Source organism: Rattus norvegicus, chromosome 14, assembly GCF_021556685.1.
Source record: "Rattus norvegicus strain SHRSP/BbbUtx chromosome 14, alternate assembly SHRSP_T2T, whole genome shotgun sequence".
NCBI classification, from domain to species: Eukaryota; Metazoa; Chordata; class Mammalia; order Rodentia; family Muridae; genus Rattus; species Rattus norvegicus.
The window spans coordinates 26,928,890-26,955,269 of NC_141547.1; the positions used below are offsets into that span (position 1 = coordinate 26,928,890).

Genomic DNA, 26,380 nt, shown 5'->3' on the forward strand with positions numbered 1-26,380 from the left:
CCCCCCACCCCCAGTATCTCAAGTAACAGAGTTCTTGTTAGAGACTATGTAACTGTGACCACCAGGATAGATAGAGAGAGCTTGGAGGCAGCTGTAACCGTGCTAATTACAGGCTGGTAATTGCATTTCTTCACACTTCCCCAGTCTTCCATTTTTTAGGACATTAGAACTGAACCTTTCGTTCTTTACTGAACAGCTTTCCCTCATCTCTCCTTTAAAAAAATGGGGGATGTCGTTTCCCAATGCAGTTTCTCTTCAAAGCTCTGGAAGAAGGTCAATGATCTTCTACCACCTTGCTTCCCTGAGAGTGGCAGAACGCAGTCTCTACCAGATGGAGGACAGCCAGGTCAGAAAATCTGTAACCTTTCTGACAGCTCTAGCCCTTCACATACACGAGATAATCATAACACAGACTTGTGAATCTAACACAGATTTACTGCGGTAACATTCATGTTTGTTAGCAGTTAGTTAATATTTTGCTGTTTTGTAACATTTGGTTTCTCCATAATAGGACTGGACAATAATTTCATTTACAGTTAAACAGCCTTTGAGATTCCCTTTCCCAAGGATTTGGTTTTATTGCTCCAGTACTGGGGTCCTTATTGGATAGTAGTTCAGAAATGCCTGAAAAGATCTCCACGGAGAGTAACTTCAATTGGAAGCCTTGACAGGAACTGAATATCTCTCTAGCAGGAATCTTGAATAAGACATGGTGCCTTTCTGACTGAATTCTCCTCAGCCTAAAGAAAGGGGCTAAAAGGTTCCACAGATGTCAGCAGGGACCATCAATTCTTAAAATCCACAAAGTACTAGTTCATCGCCCTCTTTTTATTTCCCTCAGCTTCTCTTTCACAAACCCAGCCTTCTTTTTGCACTGAATCTTTGATACAGTGCCTATTGATGTTGTCACTGTTTGCTGAATACTTGTTTATGCTGTCCAACTGAGAAGGCTGTGGTTTTAGCCATGGTACTAGATATACAATATGAAATTACCCTTATATGATTTTTGAAAAGATTCATTGTAAGGGTATGAATGTTTTACCTGCGTGTACATATGCACATCTTGTGCATGCCTAATGCCTGGGAAAGCCAGAGACAGTCTCATCTCTTGGATGTGTAGTTAAGGATGGCTGTGAGTTGTCATCAAGGGAAAAGAACTGAACCAAGGTCCTCCACTCTAAACTGATGAGCCTTCTATCCAGGCCTTTCTCCTTATCCTATTTTTAATTCGACTACACAGTATTACTACTAGTTATATGCCAACTGCTAGATAGTTAGATTCTCTAAGAAGAATTTTTGTTTTGTTTTTCCCAGAAGCATTGTTAGTAAACCATAACCAAACTTGGGCACTACTAAAGTAAACAAATGAATTATATGTACTACTTTCAAGAGCTGTGTTAATTAGCATATCTAAACATGGAGTTCTTTATTAGATGTGACCCATATGTTACCCTCTTTTTAGATTCAACACATAGAAAATGTTTTATATTCTAGAATTCTAAAAAGGATATCAACTCAATTTTATGTGCTTTAAGGGACTGTTTAGGGGCAAAAGAAATCCAGTAAGACCGATATGAATGGACTCTTCATTTGTATGGCTGCTAATTCTAGAGGGCAACTGATCATAAATTAAATGTCTGACATTCGGTAATAGATGATTATATCTGACATAATGAAGTTATAATGGAAGGTGTCCGCACACTGCTTGACTATTAAGTGCCCATTTATTGTCCCTGCACCAGGTGTGATGGTGATAGCTGATACAAATCATCCCCACGAAATGTCAAAATAGGCTCCTTTGCTGATAAAGCACCACACATGTTTATTAATAGAGCAGCTTGTCTTAAGACTGGTCCATCTGCTCATTTAAAACAAATCTTTTCCCTATAAATATTTCAGTTTAGAGCATGACCAACAGCAATGACTTTGAAAGCAATAGGATTGGAAAGGAGAAGGGTAGGGGGAAGAGGAAGAGGAGGGAGAGGAGGAAGGGGAGGAGGGGAGAAAGAGGAGGAGGGGGGAGGAGAAAGGGGGAGGAGGAGGGGGGGAGGAGGAGGATCATAGCTGAGCTTAAATAAATTTACTAAAAGCATACTTTTGTGGGGGGGGGGACAGGGCTGTGAAGGAGCTTTGTATGTGCCATTTGCCTTAGAGTAGGGCTGCAAGCCAAGAAGGCCCTCAGAAAGAGTGCAGTCCTCAGCTGTGCTGAAGCCAGGTGGGAAATACCAAATTTCACCAATGTTTTCAAAGTACACATTTCTGCAAAGTGCAAAATGAGACACTCAATTAATCAGTCCTTCAGAGCAGCAGTTCATATGTGTTTTTAAACTCATCAGAAAATATTTTAATGGCAGACTTTATAAAAAAAATGCTACTAGAGATTTTGATGGGGTTGGGTGAATTTCAAAACTGTGGGTTTGCTTTTAGAAACTTGTTTTCCACAGGATACTCGCTGCACATTTTCATATAGCAGCAGAATACAGCCTGAAGGAACTTGTGGACGTCTACTTCCTTGTTTCCGTTTTCTTTTATTTCTTTCTAGTTTTTGTTTGTTTGTTTTTTAAGGATACTAGAGGTAAAAGGCTAAGACATTCTCCATCTGGTATGTGGAATTTTATACACTTGCGGGACAGCCTCTAAGTTCTCTGTTGTGTCTTTAAGAATTGCTTTATCTACGAACAAACAAGTGTGCCCTGAGGTTCTTTCTCAAATGGACACACAGATTTGAAATAAGAAAGTACAATTGTTCAAAACGCTGAAACAAGGAGACTGGACTGCATGGGCCATTTGGTGACTGGAGGTAGTGCTCATGTTGGGGCTTAGGCTTCGTTTATTCATTCATTAAAAGCTAAATAAAGTCTGGCAGGCGAGCCTTTCTGTTCCAGGAGAGATCTTTATCAGACCCAGTATCACATAAATCCAGTAGTCATACTTTTCTAAATAAATTACATCATGGGATAACTAACCACCTGATAACCGAGGGCCAATTCAATTACTTAGAAAAGGCTAAGGGTCCCAGACACTCTTGAAATTATTTTTTCCTTCTCCCGAAGCCCAAAAGGAAATGTTCTCCCAATCATATTTCACATTGAGTGTGTTTGTACAGAATTAGAAATGGGGAATCATTAGCGCTGGCTTGCATTGCCCTTGTCTTCCAGAACACTGTCAACATCTCCAGAATTATCCAAATTAGAAATCAAGGAATTATATTTGTCTCTCGGCATAGCCAATACATCCAACAGTCATTAACTTCCATTAAACTGTAATGGCGGTGTCTATGAATTTATCGTGCTTTCTGTATTCACTACAGCTGTATATCAGTTTGCACTCCTGATAACCTTTTATGGAAACAACCAGTTAACTCCCTATGCTCTCAATCCACCCGCACCTTAGCACCAGCGTAACTATTTCCTATGCAGAGACAGTTCACTAACGGCTTCCAAGTAGAATTTTCTTTGTGTTTTCTCATTGTGCCTATAGCATGTAGAATGACTAGCACCGATCACAGTGACACACTGTCTTCAGCCACGGTTTCTTTGTGGCTCTTTTCTCAATTCCCTACATCATTTTTTCACAATGAAGCCTTGCTAGCTGCTAGAGTCAATAGAGATGAACCTGACACTAGACCAAGTTCTAGACACCGACCAACCAAGAATCTAAAAACATTGTTGCTCTAATAGGATTCAATACTCTTGCTCAGTAAGAGAAACTGGCTTCAGGGCTTGGCAAATTCGGGCTTTTTGCTGGTTGTCTGTTAGCAGGGGATGCTCTGACTCTCTACAGAAAATGTAACCCTAGGGCTTTTATTGGAATGCAAGCATGAGTTTCCTCAGGCACTGATGCGGAGGGCTCAGACTTGGTCCTGAGGGTCAAATGTGTCTGTTTCTAAGCCCATCTGTAATAACTGGATCAGAGAAATCACACATTACCTAGAGGCCAGTAGCTAATGTGGAAAATGGAGGAGAAGGATAGGGAGGGAATCTTCAGAGAACTGCCCTGGAAAGAGAGAACTCTGTAAATGAAATTTTAAGGAAAGGCCACACCAGTATGATTGGATTTACTTCCCTCTGGGCCAGTTTTCATCCTGTAGCTAGAGTCATCTTTTAAAAATCGAAATCAGATTATGTACTACTCTGTGTAAAAACCCTTCAGGGATACTCACAGCTCTTAAAGGGAAACCTCAATTCTTTTCATTGTTTAGAAGGCCCTGTGTGGTCAGCTTACGCATGAGGTCCCTCCTCCATGTTCCAGAAAGTCTCTTATCTACTTATTGGGCTTCATTTCGGAAAAAAAAAGTATACTTCTCTCTTGTGTCTGCTTCAATGTGGTGAAATTCTGACCAATTCTATCCATGCCCAAATATCAGAAGTCCTGACAGGGATTAGGCTTATGAACAAACGAAGACTATGAATTTCTCATCTCAGAGCCCTTTCGATATAGAATCCTCAACTTCGATTATGACCACCTGGTTTTCATTATGTTTGTTTTGGTTCTGTATCCCATCTCCTGGGCAGCTTTTCATGACCCTCCACCAGGTATCAGTTTATGGCTACACCACCATGTATCTCTTTATAGTTAATTATAATCATGGTGGGCTGAGTCAATAATTCATCTATCATTCACTTTCCTCATCACAAGACAATGTTCAAGAGGATGAAATCTATTTTGTCATGTTTGCTATCTTATTGTCTGTTCATGAGTTACCTCAATGTGATATTTGCTGTAGTAGAGTCTTATAAAAATAATTTGACTTAATTAAACTATTTTTGAAAAATCTTGTATTATGATTCTAGATGCCTATAAATCATTAAGTTCTTTTGATGTCTTCCATATTTCTCTTCACAATCATCTCCACAATGAACAAATTTTGAACTAATTTTCTTTTCAGCCTTTCTGATACCAGGAGTAATTTACTGTTGGACATAACCACAGTTTACATGACTGAAGGTTCTTTCTGATGTGTTCTTGGTGTGAGTTGGTGAATGACTTACCCAACAACGGAACTCTAAGTCATTCATAAGAAGAGGTAAGCCATGCAATGGCACAAACAAGTACTCACTGGGTATGAGGCAAGTCTTTTAGAAGAACCCAGAGACATGCTGGTATGTAGTTTTCTATAAGACTAGTAAATTAACAGGGAGTCCAGACATTTAGTATGTATCTTTCAGGAAGAAATATGCCGTTTGTTACATAAAATTGAAATTGTATCATAATTATGTCAGCAGTGTGGGAGCAAGATAAGGACATTGAACGCCCTGTTGAGTACGTTCCTATACCTTGATTATCCCAACATATGGGCTTCAGACTACAGCAAGAGAGTATTACTGAATTAAATTAACCTGCATTTAGACAGTGCTGAACAGGTCATAGAGTCATTTACTTCCAAAGGCAGAAAGTGACACACTCTTGATAAAAGAGACTGTTGGAAAAAATCTGAGCTACTGTGGCTTTTAGTCACATGGTCAGCACATTAGGGCATCAGTGCCGAATGCATGGGATATTCACATTGATTGCTGTATTTAACCTTGTCCAGTAGATTCTGATGCTGAAATTAACGGCGATGAATACTATGTTTTGATGGACTCTTAAGAATTATAAATTATCACTGGACCCAGAGGTAGAACTCACTGAGAGCCAAGTGCCTCTTAGTTTAAAGTATGCTAACTGGGTGTTAATGGATAAATAAAAGTTAAAGACACCATTTCTTGTGCAGAAACATTTGTCTGTTAACAGTTGTGAAGGAAAAATATTGTTTTAGTGATAACTATGAATTTCTCTTTTTAAAAAACCTTTGCACTTCACAAACTTTATGAAATAAAAGGCATTATTGACTTTCAGTATCTTATATACAATATTTAAGCTATGTTTTCCAAGGGTCACTGTTTTTTTACACAAATAAAAGAACAATATGTAAATTAATTGTGAACTTATAAAAGCAAAATGAACAAATAATAACCCTGAACCTTTAGTACAGGCAAATATTAAGAACTATTAAGAACCTTTTCCCTAAATTATATACAGATTGGCTCTACAGAGGAAGCACTTGAGAATGAACACACACACACACACACACACACACACACACACACACAGACACAGACACACACACAGAGACACACACAGACACACACACACACACACACACACACACACACACACACACACACACTTTCAAACTGCATCCTGGACAAAGAAGTGATGTATAAAACTACAGATTCATCTGAGAACCAAAAGGACTGTATGCATATACACATTTGGCGCAACAGGATGCTTCCCTTCAGGTAGCAGAGAATCTGACTCTAAGTGACATTGAACAAGGCAACAAAACACTGTGAGAAGAACTAATAATTTCTGAGACCCAGACATAACAGTACCATGGACAGTAACATCAGCTATGGGGTTATACAGACTGAAAATAGTCAAGTATAGTAGTTTGAATCAGAGTCGCCCTTCCCCCCAATAAGATCATAAGTTTGATATGTGTTTCCTGTTGGATGGAATTGTTTTTGTTTGTTTGTGGGTTCTTTTTTTTTTCTTTTGGATTAGAGGCAGTTGGAGAAGATCACTGGGGGGTGAGCACTGAGGTTTTAAAAGATTCATGCCATTCTCAGTGGTCCCTCTCTTTCTCCCAACCTTACTCCCTTTCTCTCTCCAGCCTCTGCTTCCCCCAGCCACTCCCCAGAGCCGTGTGTGCCTGCTGCCTGCCATGTTCTTGTCCATGATGGTCTTGGACTCTATCCTGCTGAAACTGTAAGCCCCAAATTAAACTGTTTTCAAGTAGCTGTCTTGGTCATGGTGTTGTATCTCAGCAATAGAAAAGTAGTCACTAAGATAACAGTGGACTGATTTCCTGGAAAACATAAGGTAACATTATAGAAAACAAAACAAAAACAACAACAAAGAAACCAGGTGATTCAAATGCATTTACATGTATCTAGCAAAATCTAAGAACAGGGTGATCATCTATTTCTGCTACTATTAAATCTTGAGAATCTACATCATGCTCAAATAAAATCAATATAAAAAGGAAAGGAAGACTCTCAGAAACACACAACTCAGATTTTCGCCTAAGTCAAAGCAGGCCTTCTGCATTCCTGCAGGCTTTGGTAGTCCCAGCCAAATGTCTGCTCCAGGCAGTGAGGTAACAAATTTTCACTGTACAGGTATAAGTTATTTTCTGGTGACTATGTTACATTAATGTTTTTGGAGAGAGAATATGGTAAAATGTAGAATAAGATGTGCAGCCACACATAAATGATAATAGTACATTAACTTATACATGTTGGTAGTACAGTGACAAAATATATTACCTCTGTTTCAAATGCAAAAATCCTATTGTGTTCTTAAGACTAGAAATGGTGAAAGATTTTATTAAAGATAGGATTAAGACAGGGACGGTCAGGTTCTCTCATCCACTATGCAATACATCTCATCCACTGTGTTCCACTAAGCAATACATGGTATAAGACGTACTGTGGAAAATAAAGTCACAGTTCATTTTCTATCCATGGTAATATGCCCTAGTGCATTTCTGTATATGCTTTAGGTTCTAATATTGGTTGTAATATTTTCTTTATCCTTATGCAGGTAAAATTCTCCCTGTATATTTCTGTCTTTGTTTCTGTCTCTGCCTCTCTGTCTCTCTGTCTGTCTCTGTCTCTATGTCTCTCTGCCTCTCTGTCTCTCTCTGTCTCTCTCTCTTTCTGTCTCTGTCTCTCTGTCTCTCTCTGTCTCTCTGTCTCTGTTTCTGTCTGTCTGTCTGTCTGTCTCTCTCTCTCTCTCTCACACACACACACACACACACACACACACACACACACACACACACACCAGTAACATAACTTGATTCATAGGACCCACGAAAATAATGAACTAATAATGTCAACTCTCACAAACTAGAGCAGGGAACGCACAATGTGTGTGCTCATGCCAGGCCCACTCAGGAAGTTGGTCTTTCCAGGAGATTCTAAACAGTGTTATAAATTACTTCATTTGGGAAATACACATGAAAGAAATATGTGGATTAGTTTTCATTTGGACATTCACCTTAAATCTGATTGACATAGATTAGGAGATGTTCCTCGGCTCTACAATGAGTTCTCTAACATTCCCGTGGTCCTGGCTTCCATACCTTGCACCTTTCCCACAAGCATGTGTAGTAAATTTTAGCTGCTCTTTCCAGTGCACATCCTTGCAAAGACTTGTGAGTTTGGGAAATAGTTTCTCTCAGAAACGGAGCAATTTTACTAACACATTTCTGTGAGGATAAAGGTAAAATGAGACCAATGGATAAAAGGCCCACCATGGACTGTAGCAATCTCTGAAAAGCTAGGCCAGGAGCAGTCTGTAGAGAGGAGACACAGAGCTGGGGGACAGGCAAAGTTCAGATAACAACCTGGCAGTGACTGCTTGGAGGTTGCTTAATCCTTTGGAAAGTCCATGTGCCTAGGCAACAGCTCCACTGAGGGAAAACCGAGCCCACAGAAAGGATCATTATTGCTGAAGCCAGGGGACAATGGCCAGAGTGTCACAGTACATGCCTCTATTTAAGGACCCTTGGGTACCAACAATCTCATTGGCTGAGCCAAGACCTATGGAGCATTTGGCCAAACTGCTTTCCTTCACGCTAGGCTCATGCTGAAGAGAACACAAGTCAGCTAAAGCCCTAATCTGAAAACCACCAGATCTCTTTGCTCCCTTTAACATTCTCTTTCTCTGCGTCTTAATTATAAACCACAAGAGACCAGACGGATGAACTAAGTTTTCTTCCAAATGATAACTACTGAGTTTCATACAACAACTTGTTTGGAAAGCATCTCATTATAGACTTACAAGATCTTCATTCTGACAAAACTGGATAGAAATCTACTTTGTCATTATGTGCAGAATTTTGTTTCAACTAATTTCAATGAATTACAAATATATATAGTAGGACGGTACAGCACTAAAGATTCTAAATGTCAAAGTGATGTCAAACCTGAACAAAGAAGTCATGGGACATTTTCAAGACTACACAAGACACTGTGTGCTATTCCTGTTTGATCAAATCGTATTCCTATGTTTGATCCAAGGTCCATCCTAATTAAAACAGGCATAATTTAATGTTAACAGTAAGCTAAACTCTCTCCCTGTATCTTCCATGTTCACTGTGTACTTTTGCCAGTTTTGGTAGTTTTACTTATGTTTATGATTATTTCGCTTACATTGGCTTGTGTACCACATGCATGTCAGGTACTCATGGAGGAATTGCAGATATAGACAGTTGTGAGCTCTCCTGTAGGAGCTGGTGATCAAACCCAGATCTTCTGCAAGATTAAATGCTCTTAACCACTCAGGGATCTCTCTAGCCCCTTACGTTACATTCTATCCCCTCTCAAAAAAATATTGTTTGAGACTTGGAAGTGTATGAAAGAGTGGTAACGGGTCTAGAGCACTTCAGCATGACCGCAGTGGCCGTATTACAAGTTTCAATTTATTCTCTTGAGAAAAATATGGGGAAAGCTAAGAAATTTATGTCTCATTTTACAGTGTGTACAAATTGGCAAGCTACAGAAGCACCGCCACAGACCATTAGAGAACAGGCCTGGAAACTCTTGAGAAAGAAGGACAGATGTCAAGGTCCAATTTTATTTTAATCAATCGAAAATGTTTTTACATTTCACTGGATGGTGCTGCATGTTAACGACTCTAATTTGTGATGCTAAATCGTTGGCTCAAGACTATTTTTTAACGTAGATGCATCAGGAGGCACCATCTGCTTATTGTGAACTTTAAAAAATATTTTCAGTGTGTGGATTTGTTCATTGTAATTTAATTCACACATGGAACTTAATGCTTGGCATTATTCTACTTCATTGATTATGTGCCCATCGAACCATGATTATCTTATTGATTTTATTCCAGAAAAAAATGCTTAAAAGTAAACATTCTATTCAAATGTAAGTAAACCTTCTAGCTTTTTTTCTCAGAATACAAGTTGCAACTTAAATCTTTAAAATGCAAAAAGTAGTGTGCATTGCTTGGCATTGAGACTCTACCAATGGAGTATATGTATTTATTTCAAATGCAGTATGATCAGTGCTCACCATCATCCTAGAAGGTGACATCAACTTAGTAGCTATCAACGTTTTATAGATAAAAATATCCAAAATATTGTAATTATTAATATTACAAAAAACGACTCTGAAACTCAGGTTTTTTATTTTTTTTGTTTTTTTGTTTTTTTGAAACTTGATGTGGATTCATCTAATTGCAATTGCCATTGTTGTTGGTGAGAACAGAAGGTCAGAGAGTTTAGGAAAAGGTACCTCAATTCTTGTCTGTCTAGAAATGGTCCTGGTTTTACCCTGGCTAAAGACCAAAAATGGCCAGAAGGGGAAGCTTGCCATACCCAGATGCCTGGTTGTAGAGCAACTGGACTGACCCCAGCATCCATGCCTCACGGCAGTTTCTGCCTACCTCCAATCGAAGCCCCAACTAGTAATGTCATGTATCTTGCATTTGGTGGGTTCCCGCCAGGAACTCTGCCCTTATTTTCCTTAAAATTCCACCTCCAAACTGTAGTAAACTTTTCCCTATAACCCATTCACGTGTGTTCCATAAATTTTATTCTTTGAATTCAAGATAAGAGCATGAATCAGCTGACTCCATGGAAGGCCTATGTGACTAGGAAGCCGTTGGCCCCCTAACTCTCAAGTTAAAGTCCTCACAAGGCGAGGAAGCCTCCATTGTGCTTAAAGACTCCACTCTGAACCCCAAGTCCTTGATTCAGTGTGAATAATCCATGCTAAGGTTGTCCCCAAACTGAATATGACAACAACAAAATATCAACAAAAGCTGTAAACAAAGGATCAACCGAAGAATATGTCCTAATTGGTCCTCGTGAATTTCAGATTACATAAACTTCTGCTCTGGATTCACATTCTGGAATCTTCAGAGATTCTCCCACAAGCTTCCTGCCTGGGTGATGCTGTCTGTCACAGACATGATTCTGAAGGAGGACAGTTTGCAAATGAAGAGTTTGGACGCAAAATAACGAGTAGGAGAAGGATCGTGGACTGTATAAGAGGTCATCACGTCTGTTGGAACTGGAGCTACAGACCGGAGCTGCCAGGTGGATGCTGGGAATAGAACCCAGGTTTTCTAGAACAGAAACCAGTGCTCTGAATCGATGACCTATCTCTCTAACCCCAACAACCGCAACTCTTAATAAATCCTCCTAGGAACTACGATTTACACATCTGCTGCAAAACATCCAGGGCTCCAGTATTTCTCTCACTTTTACTTGTATAAAATTGGGGAATGTGTCTCAAAGGCATGCACATATTTTCTATGCATATATATATGTACATATATATATCCATTAAATTGACTACAAATTGTAACAAATGTTTTAATAATGAAGGTTTAAAAACAACAGTGCTTCTAGACAAAGCTTTTTTCTTTTTTAGAAGTACTGATTAATGAGACATATGTCAAGAAAAAAAAATATTGTAATGGTGAATGCTGATTCAGGAGCTTGTTTTTATTAAGTAGTTTATGGTGAAGGCTGTGACTATTTTTTCTATTTATAGTGGCATCTCTGGTTAATTACCTTGTAATGTATTGTGACATTAATGCACTAGTAAACTGCTGGAATTTACACCCCTATTCAGTAATAAAATCTGTAAATTGAAGAATGCACATAAAGTCGTTGCAGGCATAAATTATGTGACCAAATGCCATGTATGGTCACATTGGACTTAAAGAAAAGAAACCCTCAAATTTACTCATTAGTGGGTAAGTGCCACTGAATTTACATATGGCCTCTTTACAGCCATAGAGAGTACAATGGTTTCCTCAAGAGTGTTTCATAAGTTATGTTATTTTCCTTTGGGTTCCTACGAACGTAGTGGACATAATTCAGCTGCACGAAATAAAAAAGAAACACGTGAAAAACAAGCAGAGAAATGCCATACATTCTCCTAAAGAACGACAGTGCACAGGATAGAGAGTTTAGACCCATGAACCAAACCCAAAGTGAGTCATCTATAAGCCAGCATGTAGAGGGGCATGGCAATCTGAAGCAGATGTAGCTGTGCATATATGTTTACAAAATGTAAGTATATATGGAAAAGTTTAAAGCATAGAATTTTCCTTTTTCTTTGAAAAATCTATTAAAACAAAATCTAAGTGTATGCCTGTGTGACTGTATGCTGGGTGTGTCTGTGGTTGTTCCAAGAAGCCAGGGCAAGTGTGTTAGATTCTCTGGCGCTGGAGTCAGAGGCCTTCGTAAGCCATCTGTTATAGATGCTATGAACCGAATTCTGGTCCTGTAGAAGCAAATGCTCTTAATCTTTGGGCCATCTCTCCAGCCTCCAGCATCCAGTTTTAAAACCTAAGTCCAATGTTATTAACTATTGCTTCATCATTTCAAATCATGACTATTATTGATAAAATGAAGGAACAAATAATCTAACTTAGTTCCACTTACACTGAAATAAAATGAAAAAGATTCTGAGTTATTGTCCATGTTATTATTAATTTCCTAGGCTAATACTGTAAGTTACATTTGTATATTTTAAATATTTTATCTATATTATTATATTGGCAAACAAATTAATTATCATCTCATTATAAGAATATACTCAATTCCATAAAATACACAGATTAATATTTAAAAGAGTAAGTAGTTCCTGATTCAATATCATGTATGTTAAATAGGGAAACTGATGCAGCAAATGAAACAGAGGAAACAATCAGACAATTGAGATAGTTTTCCTGTGTTCAATGTACATAAAACTATTAAATCTTAGGAAAAAGAAAAGCTAATTGGCCAGTCGATATTAGTTTACCCATGGTTCCATATAAATTGTCACACAATCTCACAAAAAATATTGTAAGTAGCATTTTACATATTCAAAATGTCTGACACCATCTCAAGTCAAATAAAATCTTTAACATGCAAAAGAAATTCTCTCCCCTCATCCTCTCCCTTTTCTTCTCAAGTAATAGAAGAATATGGATATGAAGAGAGATGTATAATTTGACTGCACTTAAAATCAATATTAGTGTACAGTCTATTCAGAAACAGTCAATGAATATAACATTTGATAGCTGAGTAGAAATACTTTGAAGCTAGAAACTAATGATACTGTTATACCATCTCGGTGTCCTTTTTAATATCTGACTTTGAATGAAATGTCAGTCTTTGAAAGTGTGCAACCATTTTATGTCATGGGATTTTGATAATTTCTCACAATCCTCTTTAATTAAACTATCTCTTGGATTCTTTGGGTGGCGTGTGTGTGGGCATGTAAGTGTGGGCATGTATGTGTGCAGTGCATCCGTGTGTAGGGCATGAGGTAGAGGGTGTAAGTTTTTGTCAGTCCCACTCTTACCATCTGTCTTGACTGGTTAGCCAGGTTCTTCTGTAGATCTCCTATCACTGGCTGTCTAGCAGTCATAAACACCTCACCATGCCTGTCTGTGGGTTTTAGGGCCTCATATTTTACAGTTGTGGGGTAGGTACTTTAACCTCTGAGTCATCTCTGCAGCCCCTAAATGTTATTTCCTAGTAAAACAAACCAAAGGCTGTTTTACATGAGGTAGTGATTAGAGATGCAGATGATCGAGGGTCTGTGGGTCAAGTCCTGTTGAGGATTGTGGGAGCGTGAGGAACTAGGCAAACGGTCATTCCATGAGGGTTCCATGATACATCCCTATTGATGCCATCTTTACTTGGGTTTGTTTAGGCAACCATGTTGAAGAGAATTCATGGTGTAGTTACTCTGACTTTATTGTGTTTTCAAGTTATATAAAAATAAAGTCTCCATATAGTCTGAGGTAAGTGTTAAGCATCAGAGACTTAATACTGAGTGGTCATTGTTTATTCTTTATCAGCTCCAAACCACCCATCAATATGGAGGAGGTGACACGTGACATTCAGGTTCTTAGCAATGGCTACTTACTGTCCTGTGAATCTCTTAAGGTCTGCTATGAGGCAGGTCCTTCCTACGTATTGTTTCATTCTGATAAGCCTGACAGACTGGTGTCCTATGGATCTTGTTGGAGGGATGGCAGAGCAACCTGGTTCCAAAGCCTATTCTCTTCCCATACACTGCTGCAACAAACTCAAAGAGCAGTCTTAGCTATATTTTTGTGCAGGGCCTACCAAAGCCACTCTGCTTCATGTCCCTGCTCCTCCTGAAGAAATTTTACTTCTAGGTCTGTGAGGTGGTTGAAGAAACTCAAAAAAAGAGTGCCTAAAGCTTCTAAATCAAACATTTCACAATCATTCTAAGTATGTTTTTTTATTTATACACGGCTTTACAAATGCCTTAAACTCTACTTCTTCATGTGTCTTACATATCTCCTAACAGGAGATAATTCACCTCCTCTCTTGAAGTCTGAGGTTGGCTACATGACTTTCTGTGACAACGAAGACATTAAGTAGCACAACTCAGGGAGAAGTTCACTCTCATGCTAGCCTTTCTACTACTGGGACCCCCTTCTGGTGTGTGAAGATGGTGAGCTAGATCGAAGATCAACAGTAAACATGAGGTCACTACCTTATGTGACTGCAAGAAAGTTGTCAAAAATGTGTGACACACTCCCTTACAAATCTAACTCCAGTGCTGACCACTGAGAATCCAGCCATTTCAGTACAAAGTCAATCTAACCGATCGTTCCTGTGATACTCTTTGCTGTCCCGATTTATAACATTTTGGAATAAATTCTTTATCCACTCCAGCCATGACTTTGAAACACTTTTCCTCAAATTATACTACAGTCATATCTAATGAATGGAATTATGACTAAAGTATTCAAATTACATAAGTAGTCTTTCAGCCTTGGTGAGAACAATATTCTAATCGTTAGCATAGACAAACCAATGTATCAATTCACATTCATGCCTATTCTTTGCAAGGGATTCTGTTGTTCTCAGTAGGTATCTTCATCACTTTGTGTTGCTGTAATAAAATATTTGAGACTGGATAATTTACAAAGAAGATAAAATGTATTTTCCTACAGATTCGGAAGCTCTGAAATCCAACAGCAAGAGGCTGTCTGATTTAGTATTGGAAGAAACTTGTTCTGCGGATAACCGTCACATGGCAGGGTAGGAAACAACAAAGCACCTACCTAATTCCTTTTCCTTTTATTGTAGCATCAAAGCATTGGTGAGGGTGGAGGCCCTATCTTAAAGCTGCTGGACTAGGGGTTACATTTCAACGTAGAGTCTGGGAAAGGTACAATAAACAGTCAAGCTACATTAGCTTAGTCAATCAATACAGCCACCTCAGAGGCACCTTCACCCCATCCCTGTGCTAGTGAGTCAGATATAAACCTCTAACAATATTGTTCAGATCCTCCTACCAGGCATAATTCCAGTTAAGTGCACCATTATCTTTTATCTCAACCATTGACAGTCACCTTTCTTTGCCAACCCCTTCCCCAACTAGCTCGCCCTCTATTCTGATGTCACAGAGATTATCCTTGTCTCCACAACCGATACTATGGTACCTCATTCATTCTAGAGGAAACACCCCAAAGGGGTCTTTTCCCAGGGCAAAGTACAAACTGCTTGGTATAGAATATGAAATCCTTTAAAAGTTGTCAGATTTCATCATTCTAACCATCCCTTCCAGTATGCTCTTTTAAGAACAAAAGCAAACTCATACTTTCTGTGTTGGTTCATTGTGCTATCTCCCATGGGATTCTCTTATGTTCCCTGTATCCTTTTCTCTTGTAAAACAGAAAAAAATTTTTAGCAGTGTTTACTCTATCACTTTTCACTGCTCGTCATTTGGACAGAAATCACAGGAGTACTTTCCACTATGTACCAAGCTCAGACCAGTGACTAGGACACAGTAATTACAACAATATGTCCTCCAGGATCACACAGACAAGGAAGGAAAGTGCACACCCTCACCAATAAAATACAACGTCTTTGGGGAAATAACTAAGGCACTTGGGCATAGAATGACTCTTGGGAAATCATGGAACTTTGCTAGACTGGTGGGAAAGCCCAACCTCCTAGTCCACTGGAACCTTACAGGATGCATAACGGATAAGAGACTTGTGCCAGAACTGACTCTTCTCAAACACTGATGGGTTTAGTAGAAGATGTATCATCTTTAAGACTGAAAGATTAACCCTCATATACTAGTTAGTTATAAAACTGGGAGGCCTGACTGTGGAATATTAGATCTGAACACTAGGAAACGTTTTGAACATTGGGGACTGGATTTTCCTTAAAAACAGAAAAATGAATTCTAGCTTTACATATTTTGCTAGTTAATGTTACCTTTCAATTTTTATTGTGCCCTAGTAATAAAAATATTTTCAATGATTTTTGTTGACATCCATGTAAAATAGTTTCAATTTATATGATTTTATGAATTAATAATATTGACATCACACAGACTTTTAGAATTATTCATTAAAAATACTAATTTTCAAGGAAATTTTCTTTCACTGTGATTTATGACATTGCAAGCAAGTATCCTATTCTAAAAAAAATTCAATGACAGAAAAATAAATCTGAGCAATGATCTGGTGATCTGTCACCCTGAAAAGGATTTAAATAGCCCTCTATTAGGTGCCCCAGGGTACATAGTTTTTGAATAAATGGACTCATCTATTTCTTGGAACAGTATTTCATGCTTCTGTTTATAAGATATTCTGACCCATAATTCACGTTACTTTTCTTCTTCCTTTTGAGAAGGTACTGCACTACAAATGCATATTACTGCCATGTCTAGCATCATTAATTTCCCCTTACTCAGCACTGAATGCTGTTTCTTTTGCCTCAAATCAAGAAAACTCACCTCTGACAGGGGGCCTTTCCAGGTCAGAGTCAAGGTGAATCGGTGGAGAGATGTAGGAAACTTGTCCATGATGCACTGGCCCTGTGAACAAAAAAGAAAATGTTAAAACATCATAGGGACTATGGTAAGACTCAGTGGGTAAAGGTACCCGCTACCAAGGCACACTACCTGAGGTGGATCCCTAGACCAACATGATGGAGGTGAGAAATGTCTCCAATAAGTGGTCCTCAACCTATAATCTCAATAGGCGTGGCCTGAATGTTTACATATACACACTAAGTAAATAAACACATTATAGCTGTCTTTTAATTTGAAAATTTTTACCATGTTCTAACATTTTTATTCGACACAGAAAAATAGCCAGTGTACATTTAAACTAATTTTTTTTAAACATAAAACAAAACACCAGGCAATTAAATTGATTTTTCTTTCTAACCAGGGTTCATTTTTAAAATGAACTATATATTTAATTAAGAGTTGCCCTTCCTTCCTCCCTCCCTCCCTCCCTCCCCCCCTCCCTCCCTTCCTTTCTTCCTTCCTTTCTCCCTTCCTCCCTGCCTCCCTCCTTCCCTCCCTCCCTTCTTCCCTTCTTTCTTAAGCTCTTGTGGCACCCGGGCTAACTTTAAACTTGCAATGTAGTCAAGAATGAGTTGCCTATATTTCACAATATAGTCATTGCTGGAACTACAAATGTGTGTGTGTGTGTGTGTGTGTGTGTGTGTGTGTGTGTGTGTGTGTGTATAATATTTAGTTTTTCCTTCAGTGAGATTATAGATGATTATGGAGTGATAAACTGGGATTTAAGAAAATTTGAAAATCTCAAAATTCATATATCCATCTGATTACTTTAACAGTATTAGGAAGATATGAACTTTCAGCGCGCTGGCTCCAGGGCTGTAGGCACTGCCAGCTGTATTTATTTCATTGCCCATTAATGTTAAACAATCTTCAGACTGGCATTTGATGGACAGGTAATAACTGGATGGCACTTAGGATGCTAAAACCCTGACAAATATATTTTTCCTTAAGGCATTTCTCCCACAGTCAGAATAGAAAGTCATTCTAACCTGCTTGTTTTAATTTGATGGAAAGGAAAGAACTAGCCAAAATTCAAACAGCCAGTAAGTGGGTTCATTCTCTATTCCTAGAATGCCTTCTCCCCATCATGTATGTCTTTGGAATATATTTCACCTTATAAATAAAAAGTACTAATGTTGACTTGAAAAATAAAGTGAGCATTTTTTAGTAGTTCGCTTATTTTCTCAGCCTTAGGGACAGTACAATTATGCTCTCCTAAACCCAATAACAAACACAAAACAACAAAAGACTGAAGTGAATTTACACACAAAAAAAGTCTAACTTTCAAAGTAACTATCATTTGTATTGAAGATCGAGCAAGCAATTAGAATTCTGAAGCAAGAAAGAATAATTACAAAGTCATTTCACGTTCTGAAGCAACTTCACACATACAAGACTTGGGTGGAAGTGGGAAACCCACCACTTTCTTTCTACCTGGGAAGATGTAGTTATACTTCACGCATTTACTATAGCAATTTACAGGGTTGTTAATCTCTTTTCCTAAACAAGGAAAGTTAATGATACATAGATTATGATAACAGTTAGAGTAACCTTCCCGTTTCAAGTAATATTCGACTTGTAATAAACACCGCTGATTCCTCTTACGAGGCACATTTCAAATAATTAATATGGCTCCCCATTGATCGGAGCTACTGCCGCTCCCAGCGCTTACCTCACTAACAGTAGAGGTGGCAGAGCCTATATGATGTACACAGTCCCTCAGAATGGTAACTAAGAATATTGCACATCCACTGCTATATTCCAGTGGAATACTTAGAAGCACTATTATAAAAGGAATACGTTACTAGTTGTAGACAGTTACCGATCCATGCTTACTATGGTTTATTAAAAAGTTCACATTAGCTTAACGCTAAAACCACCTGTTCAGGTACATTAGATGGTTGGCTGAAAAACACGTTTGGTTTTAAAGTCTGGTATCAATGAGGCATGAATCAGTATAAAAGGCTAATTTATGTAAATAAAAATAACATATCACTGATTCGGCATTTGCCCCAGTGATCTCACTGTAGAAAGTAATGTTGGTTTCATGTCTGGTACTAGAACATAGCTTTTCACCACATTTGACAGCTACCAGGCAGCTACAACTATCCACCCACCCGCACATGGACTACGGGTAACCTGAATGTGCTCATATTTTAAAGGAAAGAAACAATCAGGAAGAGACAGACGACGTTGTTGAGCATCTGTAAGGCTGGAAGTGTTTTGATCCAGATGTGGTGTTAATTTATCATAGCACTTTTTTACTCAAAGAAAGTCTCAGTACATTAAATCCTTGGAAAACATGAACAGACTTTAAAGAGAAGCAGAGACTCTTTGTAACTGTCAGTTATATATTCTGTTTGAAGTAAATGAGCAGTTCATAATGTTTTCTTCTTCTGGGCCTACAGGTATAGGGAGTCTGGAGATTAGTCTCTGGGCACTGGGACAAGAACTATTGGAATCTGGTTCACATCATAGTTTTTCTCTGTCCTGGGAAAAGTCTAGGAGACTGAAGATCGAGTGTGCCAGAGAAAGGGGTACTGGCTGGAAACAACGATGCCAAAAAGTTGAGGACCATACTGAAGTTCCCACTTGGAGAACAGACACTAGAGAGTATGAAGCCTGCTGCTGACTCGTTTGTTAGCACTAACCATACAGCTGGAAATCACCTTTAAACATTGTAGATCAGTGGTAGTCATATATTTATCTCTGCAAAGATACATAAAAATATAATGCCTTGCTTACTGTCTGGTTAAGATTATTTACCAGATCATGGAGAGCAGAACTTGGAGTTTGAAATGTCACCACTGTCTCTGCGAAGCCCTCCTCTCTTTATTATGAATTATTTCAGGGGTGGGGTGGAGAAAGGGTTCAATGTGTAAGTGGATTGACTGCTTTGACTGCTTTTCCTGTTTGATTCTCAGCACTCCACGGTGGCTAACAATGGTTGCTTCCTCCAGTTCCAGGGAATTTGACATTCTGGTCTCTAATCATTCTACATGTGTAGTACTCAGACATATACAAAATCAAAACACCCACACACCAAAAAAACTTTAAAGATCTCTTAAAAGAGAATTATTTTGGGCTGGAGAGTTGACTCAGCAGTTCAGAGTAGGGACTACTCCTCCAGAGGTCCTGAGTTCAAATCCCACAACCACATGGTGGCTCTCAACCATCTGTAATGGGATCTGATGCCTCTTCTGGTATATTTGAAGAAAGTTAACAGTATACCTATATATAATAAATAAATAAATCTTTTAAAAGAAAGGAATATTTCAAAACATAAAATTCAATAATTATTTAAAACTGTAGTTAAAAACATTAATAAGCTTCACCATGACTTTCCTTAGGTGTTAAGACAGATAATTTCCAACAAAAGATGTTTTCAGGTTAAGAATGTTCTCTTGTTGGTAGAGAGTTTGCCTATGGTACTTAAGGTCATGCATTCAATTCCCAGCATTCTCAATTCCCAGCATTCTCAATTCCCAGCATTCCCATGAGAAAAGAAAAGTTCAAAACAACTTCATCAGGTTAAGAATGTAGTAAACAACACTGGTTTAAATAGATTGGATGAGTCTTCTTAGATAAGTGCATACTTCCTCTTTAAATATAAACACCAAGATCTGCTCTTTAGTACTTGACCGCCCTACTCCTTAAAAATCTTAACTTACATACTCAAATGTGTGACATTTGCAACTAATGATTGCTGCTACTTTATAAATTAAAAATATCTTTCTCTCCATTATTCTCCTGAATTTCACTTCACGCTTTCCCTGAAGTCTGAAGGAAAAAATACTATTGAAAATTATATTTCAATTACATTGCATTAGAGAAGAAACATTAATCTGTAGAGACCATATCCAGAGGTTAGCATGGCTCCCAGTCGAGGGATAGGGCCACCCACCCATCTCTAAACTTTTAACCCAGAATTGTTCCTCTCTAAAGGAAAGACAGGGACAAAGAGTAGAGCAGAGAGAGAAGGACAGGCCATCCAGAGACTGCCTCACCTAGGGATCCATCCCATATGCAGACATCAAACTCAGACACTATTGTTGATACTAAGAAGTACTTGCTGACAGCAGCCTGGTACAGCTGTCTCTTGAGAGGCTCTGCCAGATCCTGACTAATACAGATGTGGATGCTCACAGCCAAGCATTGGCCTGAGCACAGGGACCCCAGTGGAAGAGTTAGGAAAGGACTGAAGGAGCTGAAGGGGTTTGCAATCCCACAGGAAGAACAACAATATCAACCAAGCACACCCGCCAGAGCTCGCAGGGACTAAACCACCAACTGAAGAGTACACATGGAGGGACCCATGTCTCCAGGTGCATAAGTAGCAGAAATGGCATCAATGGGAGGGGAGGCCCTTGGTCCTGTGAAGGCTCAATGCCCCAGTGTAAGGGAATGCCAGGGTGTTGAGGTGGAGAGTGGGTGGGGCAACGCCCTTACTGAAGCAAGGAGACGCAGGATGGGCTAGGGGTTTATGGAGGTGAAACCAGGAAAGGGGATACTATTCAAAATGTAAATAAATAAAATAAACAATAAAACAGAAAATCCTCTTTTATTATATATTGTTTAAAAGGATTCATATATTCTTGTTATTGCTATAGTTTTAGCTTTTAAAAGACAGAATCTCATGCAGCATGGACCAGCTCCAATGTGAACATGCTAACGGCTCAGGGTGATCTTGAACATTTGATTCTCTTCTTCAAGGTGGGGATGCAAGGAGTCAGCCCAGCTAAGAAAATTATCCTTTTATTGCATAGACTTAAATTACTATTTCTAGGAGATGAGAACATTACATTAGCCATATGTTGTAGTATTGTACTTCTTCCAAGTCGAATTCTAAGTAAAAGTTTGACATTTTTTGATAACTTTGTTCTTTTTTATTTTTGGAATGGACCTCAAGGGCTTAATTTTCTTGGTCTACTGAGTGGAAAGAGGATGCATTAATTAATTATATTTGTTAGCGTTTGCTGATGATTAGCCATTGCTTAAACTAGGCAAATTCACCGAGAACAACATTATAATGATTTTCTGCTGCATTTAGATAGTAAGCTTCATTTAAATATTCATTTTCTTTCATTCTTTTGTGATACAGAGTTAAAATGTAAAGATTGATCGGCTAGGCTATACAATTTAGAAGGCAGGGGTCCTTAGTTCTCTAGTGTCATTTTTAATGTTATGTAATGTGCATAAAAAATGTTAAATGATGTTAGGATTTCCAAAGACAATTAACAAGAACAAAATACTAAAGCTCCATCTTTGCTTGCTGGTTTGATTGTTGGTGCCTTCTGGGTGATCAAGACGAAGCTGTATCTATCCTTCCCTGTGCCAGATACCACTGAAGTGGACAGAGCACAAGCTTCCTTCTTTCTGTGAGAACTGTGTGACCACAGATGGAGCTTCCGATGCTCTGGTGAAGAGCGGAAGAATTCTGTGGTCCAAATCAGCGGTGGGAATGACCAACAAGGTTTTCCCAAAAAGCAAGAGCTCTTTACCCCCAGCAGACTGTGCCTCCTGGTGAGTGAGGGGCATTCTTACAGACCAATGAGAACTGAAGAGAGGTGAGCGAGGGGAGGGGCGTTCTTACAGACCAATGAGAACTGAAGAGAGGTGAGCGAGGGGAGGGGCATTCTTTTTTTTTTTTTTTTTTTTTTTTTTGGAGCTGGGGGCCGAACCCAGGGCCTTGCGCTTCCTAGGTAAGCGCTCTACCACTGAGCTAAATCCCCAGCCCCGGGGAGGGGCATTCTTACAGACCAGTAACAACTGTTTGGGTTTTCATGGTGGATGCCAATCTTAATGTACTTACTTGGTGACGAGAGAGAGAGAGAGAGAGAGAGAGAGAGAGAGAGAGAGAGAGAGAGAGAGAGAGAGAGAATGAATGATTCCTGGAATGACAAATACAGATACTACTGTGCTACTTAGTACTTGGTTTGAGATCCAAGAGCTAGAGAACTAGCAGAATCTGAAAGCATTCAGTTTCTCTAAAGAAGATAATGTCTGACAGTATATGGTCAGAAAGCCCTTAAACAAAGTAGGTAAAAGGCTAGGACCAAAACACCCAAGATTCAGCTTCTTCCTATTCCTGGAGTTCTGCAACACAAAACCCAGCGTACTACTTAAGAAAATAAGGAGGAGGCTGCGGACTTTGCCAGACGTTTGGTCAAGAGAAAGAAGGAAGCCTGTGTGTGTGTGTGTGTGTGTGTGTGTGTGTGTGTGTGTGTGTGTGTGTTTTGCAGGGTGCAATTGCCAGGAACAAATTGCAAAGAGATCTAGGCTGTCCTCACCGAGAGCTTCTACTTCTGAGTCCAGCCAAAAATAAGTCTTTAACAATAACAAATGATCAGTTCTTTAAGCAGCAACGACATCACAACAACAAAACAACCACAACAAAACTAAATGAGACCAGCGCAAACCTCCCCACAATGTGCAGTTTAGGCATGAAGATTATTTTACAGCAAAGGCAATTGAGAATCAACACGGGTGGGAATAGTTCTCATCTCCCTATCTGTCTAAAAGCAAAGTATGCATTTCCATCTAAGGTACCAGAGGAAGAGAGACAACCTACCACGGAATGTGAAATGTTTATGTCAAGATGAGATACACATCAGATCTTACGAACTCCGTCAAAGGTTCAGCTAATTCTCCCTAATTTCCCAGTCTGTTGCCCAAAGCAAATCACATCTCGAAGGGCAAATTCTTTGTCCTTTGTTAAAAGAATATATAAGTCTCTGAAAGGAACTGCTACTTTATAGAAATTTAAATATTAATGAGAATCTTGTGTTTTCTCTCCCAAATCTGTCTTTTGATAGATAACTTCTCAAACTCAAAGAAAATAAGTTAAAAAACAAAGGAAAGGTTTTCCTTTCTGGCAAAGAAGATTGACAGGAACAAAATTAGAGATCAGCTTCCAAAGTCATTTTCATTCAAATATTATTGTGGTCAAATGATTATATATATATATATATATTATATACACATGTGTGTAATGTATATGTATAATGCTAATAGGTATATATAAAGACATATTAATGATACAGTAGATACATATATGTCCCAATGTATCATATGTGTGTACATTCTATAATGCATACCATGCATATATATGCTTTGATATAATTCATGTACCATAAAGTCCCTTCAAGGTATAATTCAATGTTTTTAGAAAAATATATCAAGAGTCTTGCACAACTCACCTCTATAATTAATTGTATACCAATTTCCTTACTACAAAAAGAGAACCCCCAGTTCATTAGCCCTCCTTCCTCATTTCTTCTCAATTTATCTCTGCTCTAGGCAATCACTTAACTAATTTCTTTCTCTATAGATTTGCTTATTCTGGACTTTTCTTATAAATAGAATTACACGTTCCCCTTTGTTATCAGCTTTTGTCACTCACCATAAATTTTCAGAACTCATTTACGTCATAAATCATTACTTCAGTCCCTTTTCTCATCAAGCAATTTCTCGTTTAGCAGCTACTCCATATTTTATTTATGCAATCATCAATTCATGTGATGAGTACTTCAGATAATTTTCACATGCTGACTATCATGAAAACCTCTGTGAGGACCTTGCAAGCTGGTCTTTAGGGTGCATTTTTCCTCGATAGCTTCCTGGGAGGTGGATTCTAGCATCTTGTAATTCTCACCCTTCTAGCATCTTCTAAAGAACTGCTAGACTGATTTCAACAGATCATTTGGCTTTCCACAGCAAGGTGGTATTCAGAAAACCAGGAAGACACTTTCCAATTTTGTTTCCTTTTAAGTTGCCCATATGTTGAAATGAACCCATTTACAATGGCTGAAGTCTAGAGAAAAAGCAGTCTCTCGTAGTAACTACCATAAAAAAAAAAGCAAACAAACAAATAAACAGAGAATACGGGTCTAGCATTGTGTAGTAGTTCATCCATTCTGACAGAAGGCAAGGAGAAGGTACTCTTGTAAATGGAGAAAACAAATGAGAAAGAAGAACAAATTATGCTTTGAAATAAAAATCTAAGATATTCTGTGCTGGGTATGTCAAAAATGCAAAACTTTTGAGTCTGGTCAATAGAGCTCAGAGCTGTAGCGAAACCGTCAGGCTATTGTGGATTCTGAAAAAGGAATATTTTTCTCTTTTCAATGTCTTTTCAACTTTCATTTAATTTCTATTCATTGAAGAACCCCATGCAATTTCTACTAGAGTTCAAATATAGAAAGGATTTGACCAGCTTTCAGTTGGGCAAAGGTTTTATTTTTTTTCCACTCTCTACTTCCCAATACCTCCCTCACACATCTGAGAGCAAAAAGACATTTTACAGAACCGTAGAATTGAGAGAGAAAGACATTTAATAGCTTATAGCCCAAACCCACATTTTAGTATGAAGAGATTGACAGCTTGGGAAGCTAAAGAGTCTTTCAAAAGACAATCTGAGTGGCTGTTGTTAGGATTATGTTAGAGACAGTAAGAAAAGGTTCAGTAGCATCTCTACTGTGTCACCTAGGAAGCTGCTGCAGGAAGTCATTGTTTCCTGGGTGTACACAGCATGACTTTTCAAAAGTCTGGAGATCCTAAGAGGTCGAGAGCTACTTGTTTATGGAAATATATATTTGTTTTCTTCGACTAGAGGCAGCGACATATAACATCCTACTTCTTGTCACAAGTTTCCTAGACTGGCATTTAGATTCTGTCGCCCCTTAGCTGCTCAGGTCAACAAACAAGGCACCAGGACCTAAATCCCCTCATTTGTATGATGGGTTTACCAAAGCAATGACCTCAGAGGTTACTGTGAACATTATATGAATCTGTAAATACGAACTAATTAGAACAGTGTTTGGTAGAAAATTAAGTATTTAGCAATGTTTAGCTATTTTAATTACAGATTCATTCTTTCATTAATAATTCATCAGCCACAGATACCCTTTAAAGTAGTTTGCATTTATCACACAATAAAGTGCTAATTCATATCCTTAAGTAGATGGAGAAAATGTAGGCAGTAATCACAATTACATCAACTGTAATATGGGTTCTAGGGGCGAAGCGCAAAAAGAAAGGCTTAAAATTGGCCACAAGGAGTTCCACGGGGAGAGACAGGCTTCAATTTTTCGAAGTATGCTAGTATGCTAAGTGAAGAGCTAATGTATTTGTCCTAACAATATCTGAATCATTGGAGAGATGACGTTGATGTACAAGCATATCAAAAGGGAAAAGGCAGGATCTCAACAGGTAAATGCCCTTGTCTGAAGACCCACGCTGGAACTCAGATAGAGGTGGGACGAGAAAACTTCTTTCCACCTTAAAATAAAAACAAAACAGTCCTCTGACCTCTATATGAATACATACAGTAATATATATATATATATATATATATATATATATATATATATATTTACAAGGAAAATTAAAGGCTCGGGTTCAATTTCATTTACTCAATTAGCTTGTGGGCTGTAAACTGAATCCAGAGCCCTGACTGCTAACTGAGTTAACCACCTTTCTATGCTATAACA

General features: G+C 38.5%; 1 protein-coding gene across 49 annotated transcripts in view; it reads right to left on the reverse strand.

Annotated features, from left to right (window-relative positions):
• Adgrl3 (adhesion G protein-coupled receptor L3) overlaps nucleotides 1-26,380 on the reverse strand; it is a 781,670-nt gene that overhangs the window by 237,724 nt on the left and 517,566 nt on the right. For all 49 annotated transcript variants that reach the window (XM_087582192.1, XM_087582189.1, XM_087582185.1 and 46 more), the window contains 1 exon segment: nucleotides 16,812-16,892. In XM_087582192.1, coding sequence (XP_087438318.1) covers nucleotides 16,812-16,892 — 81 coding nt within the window.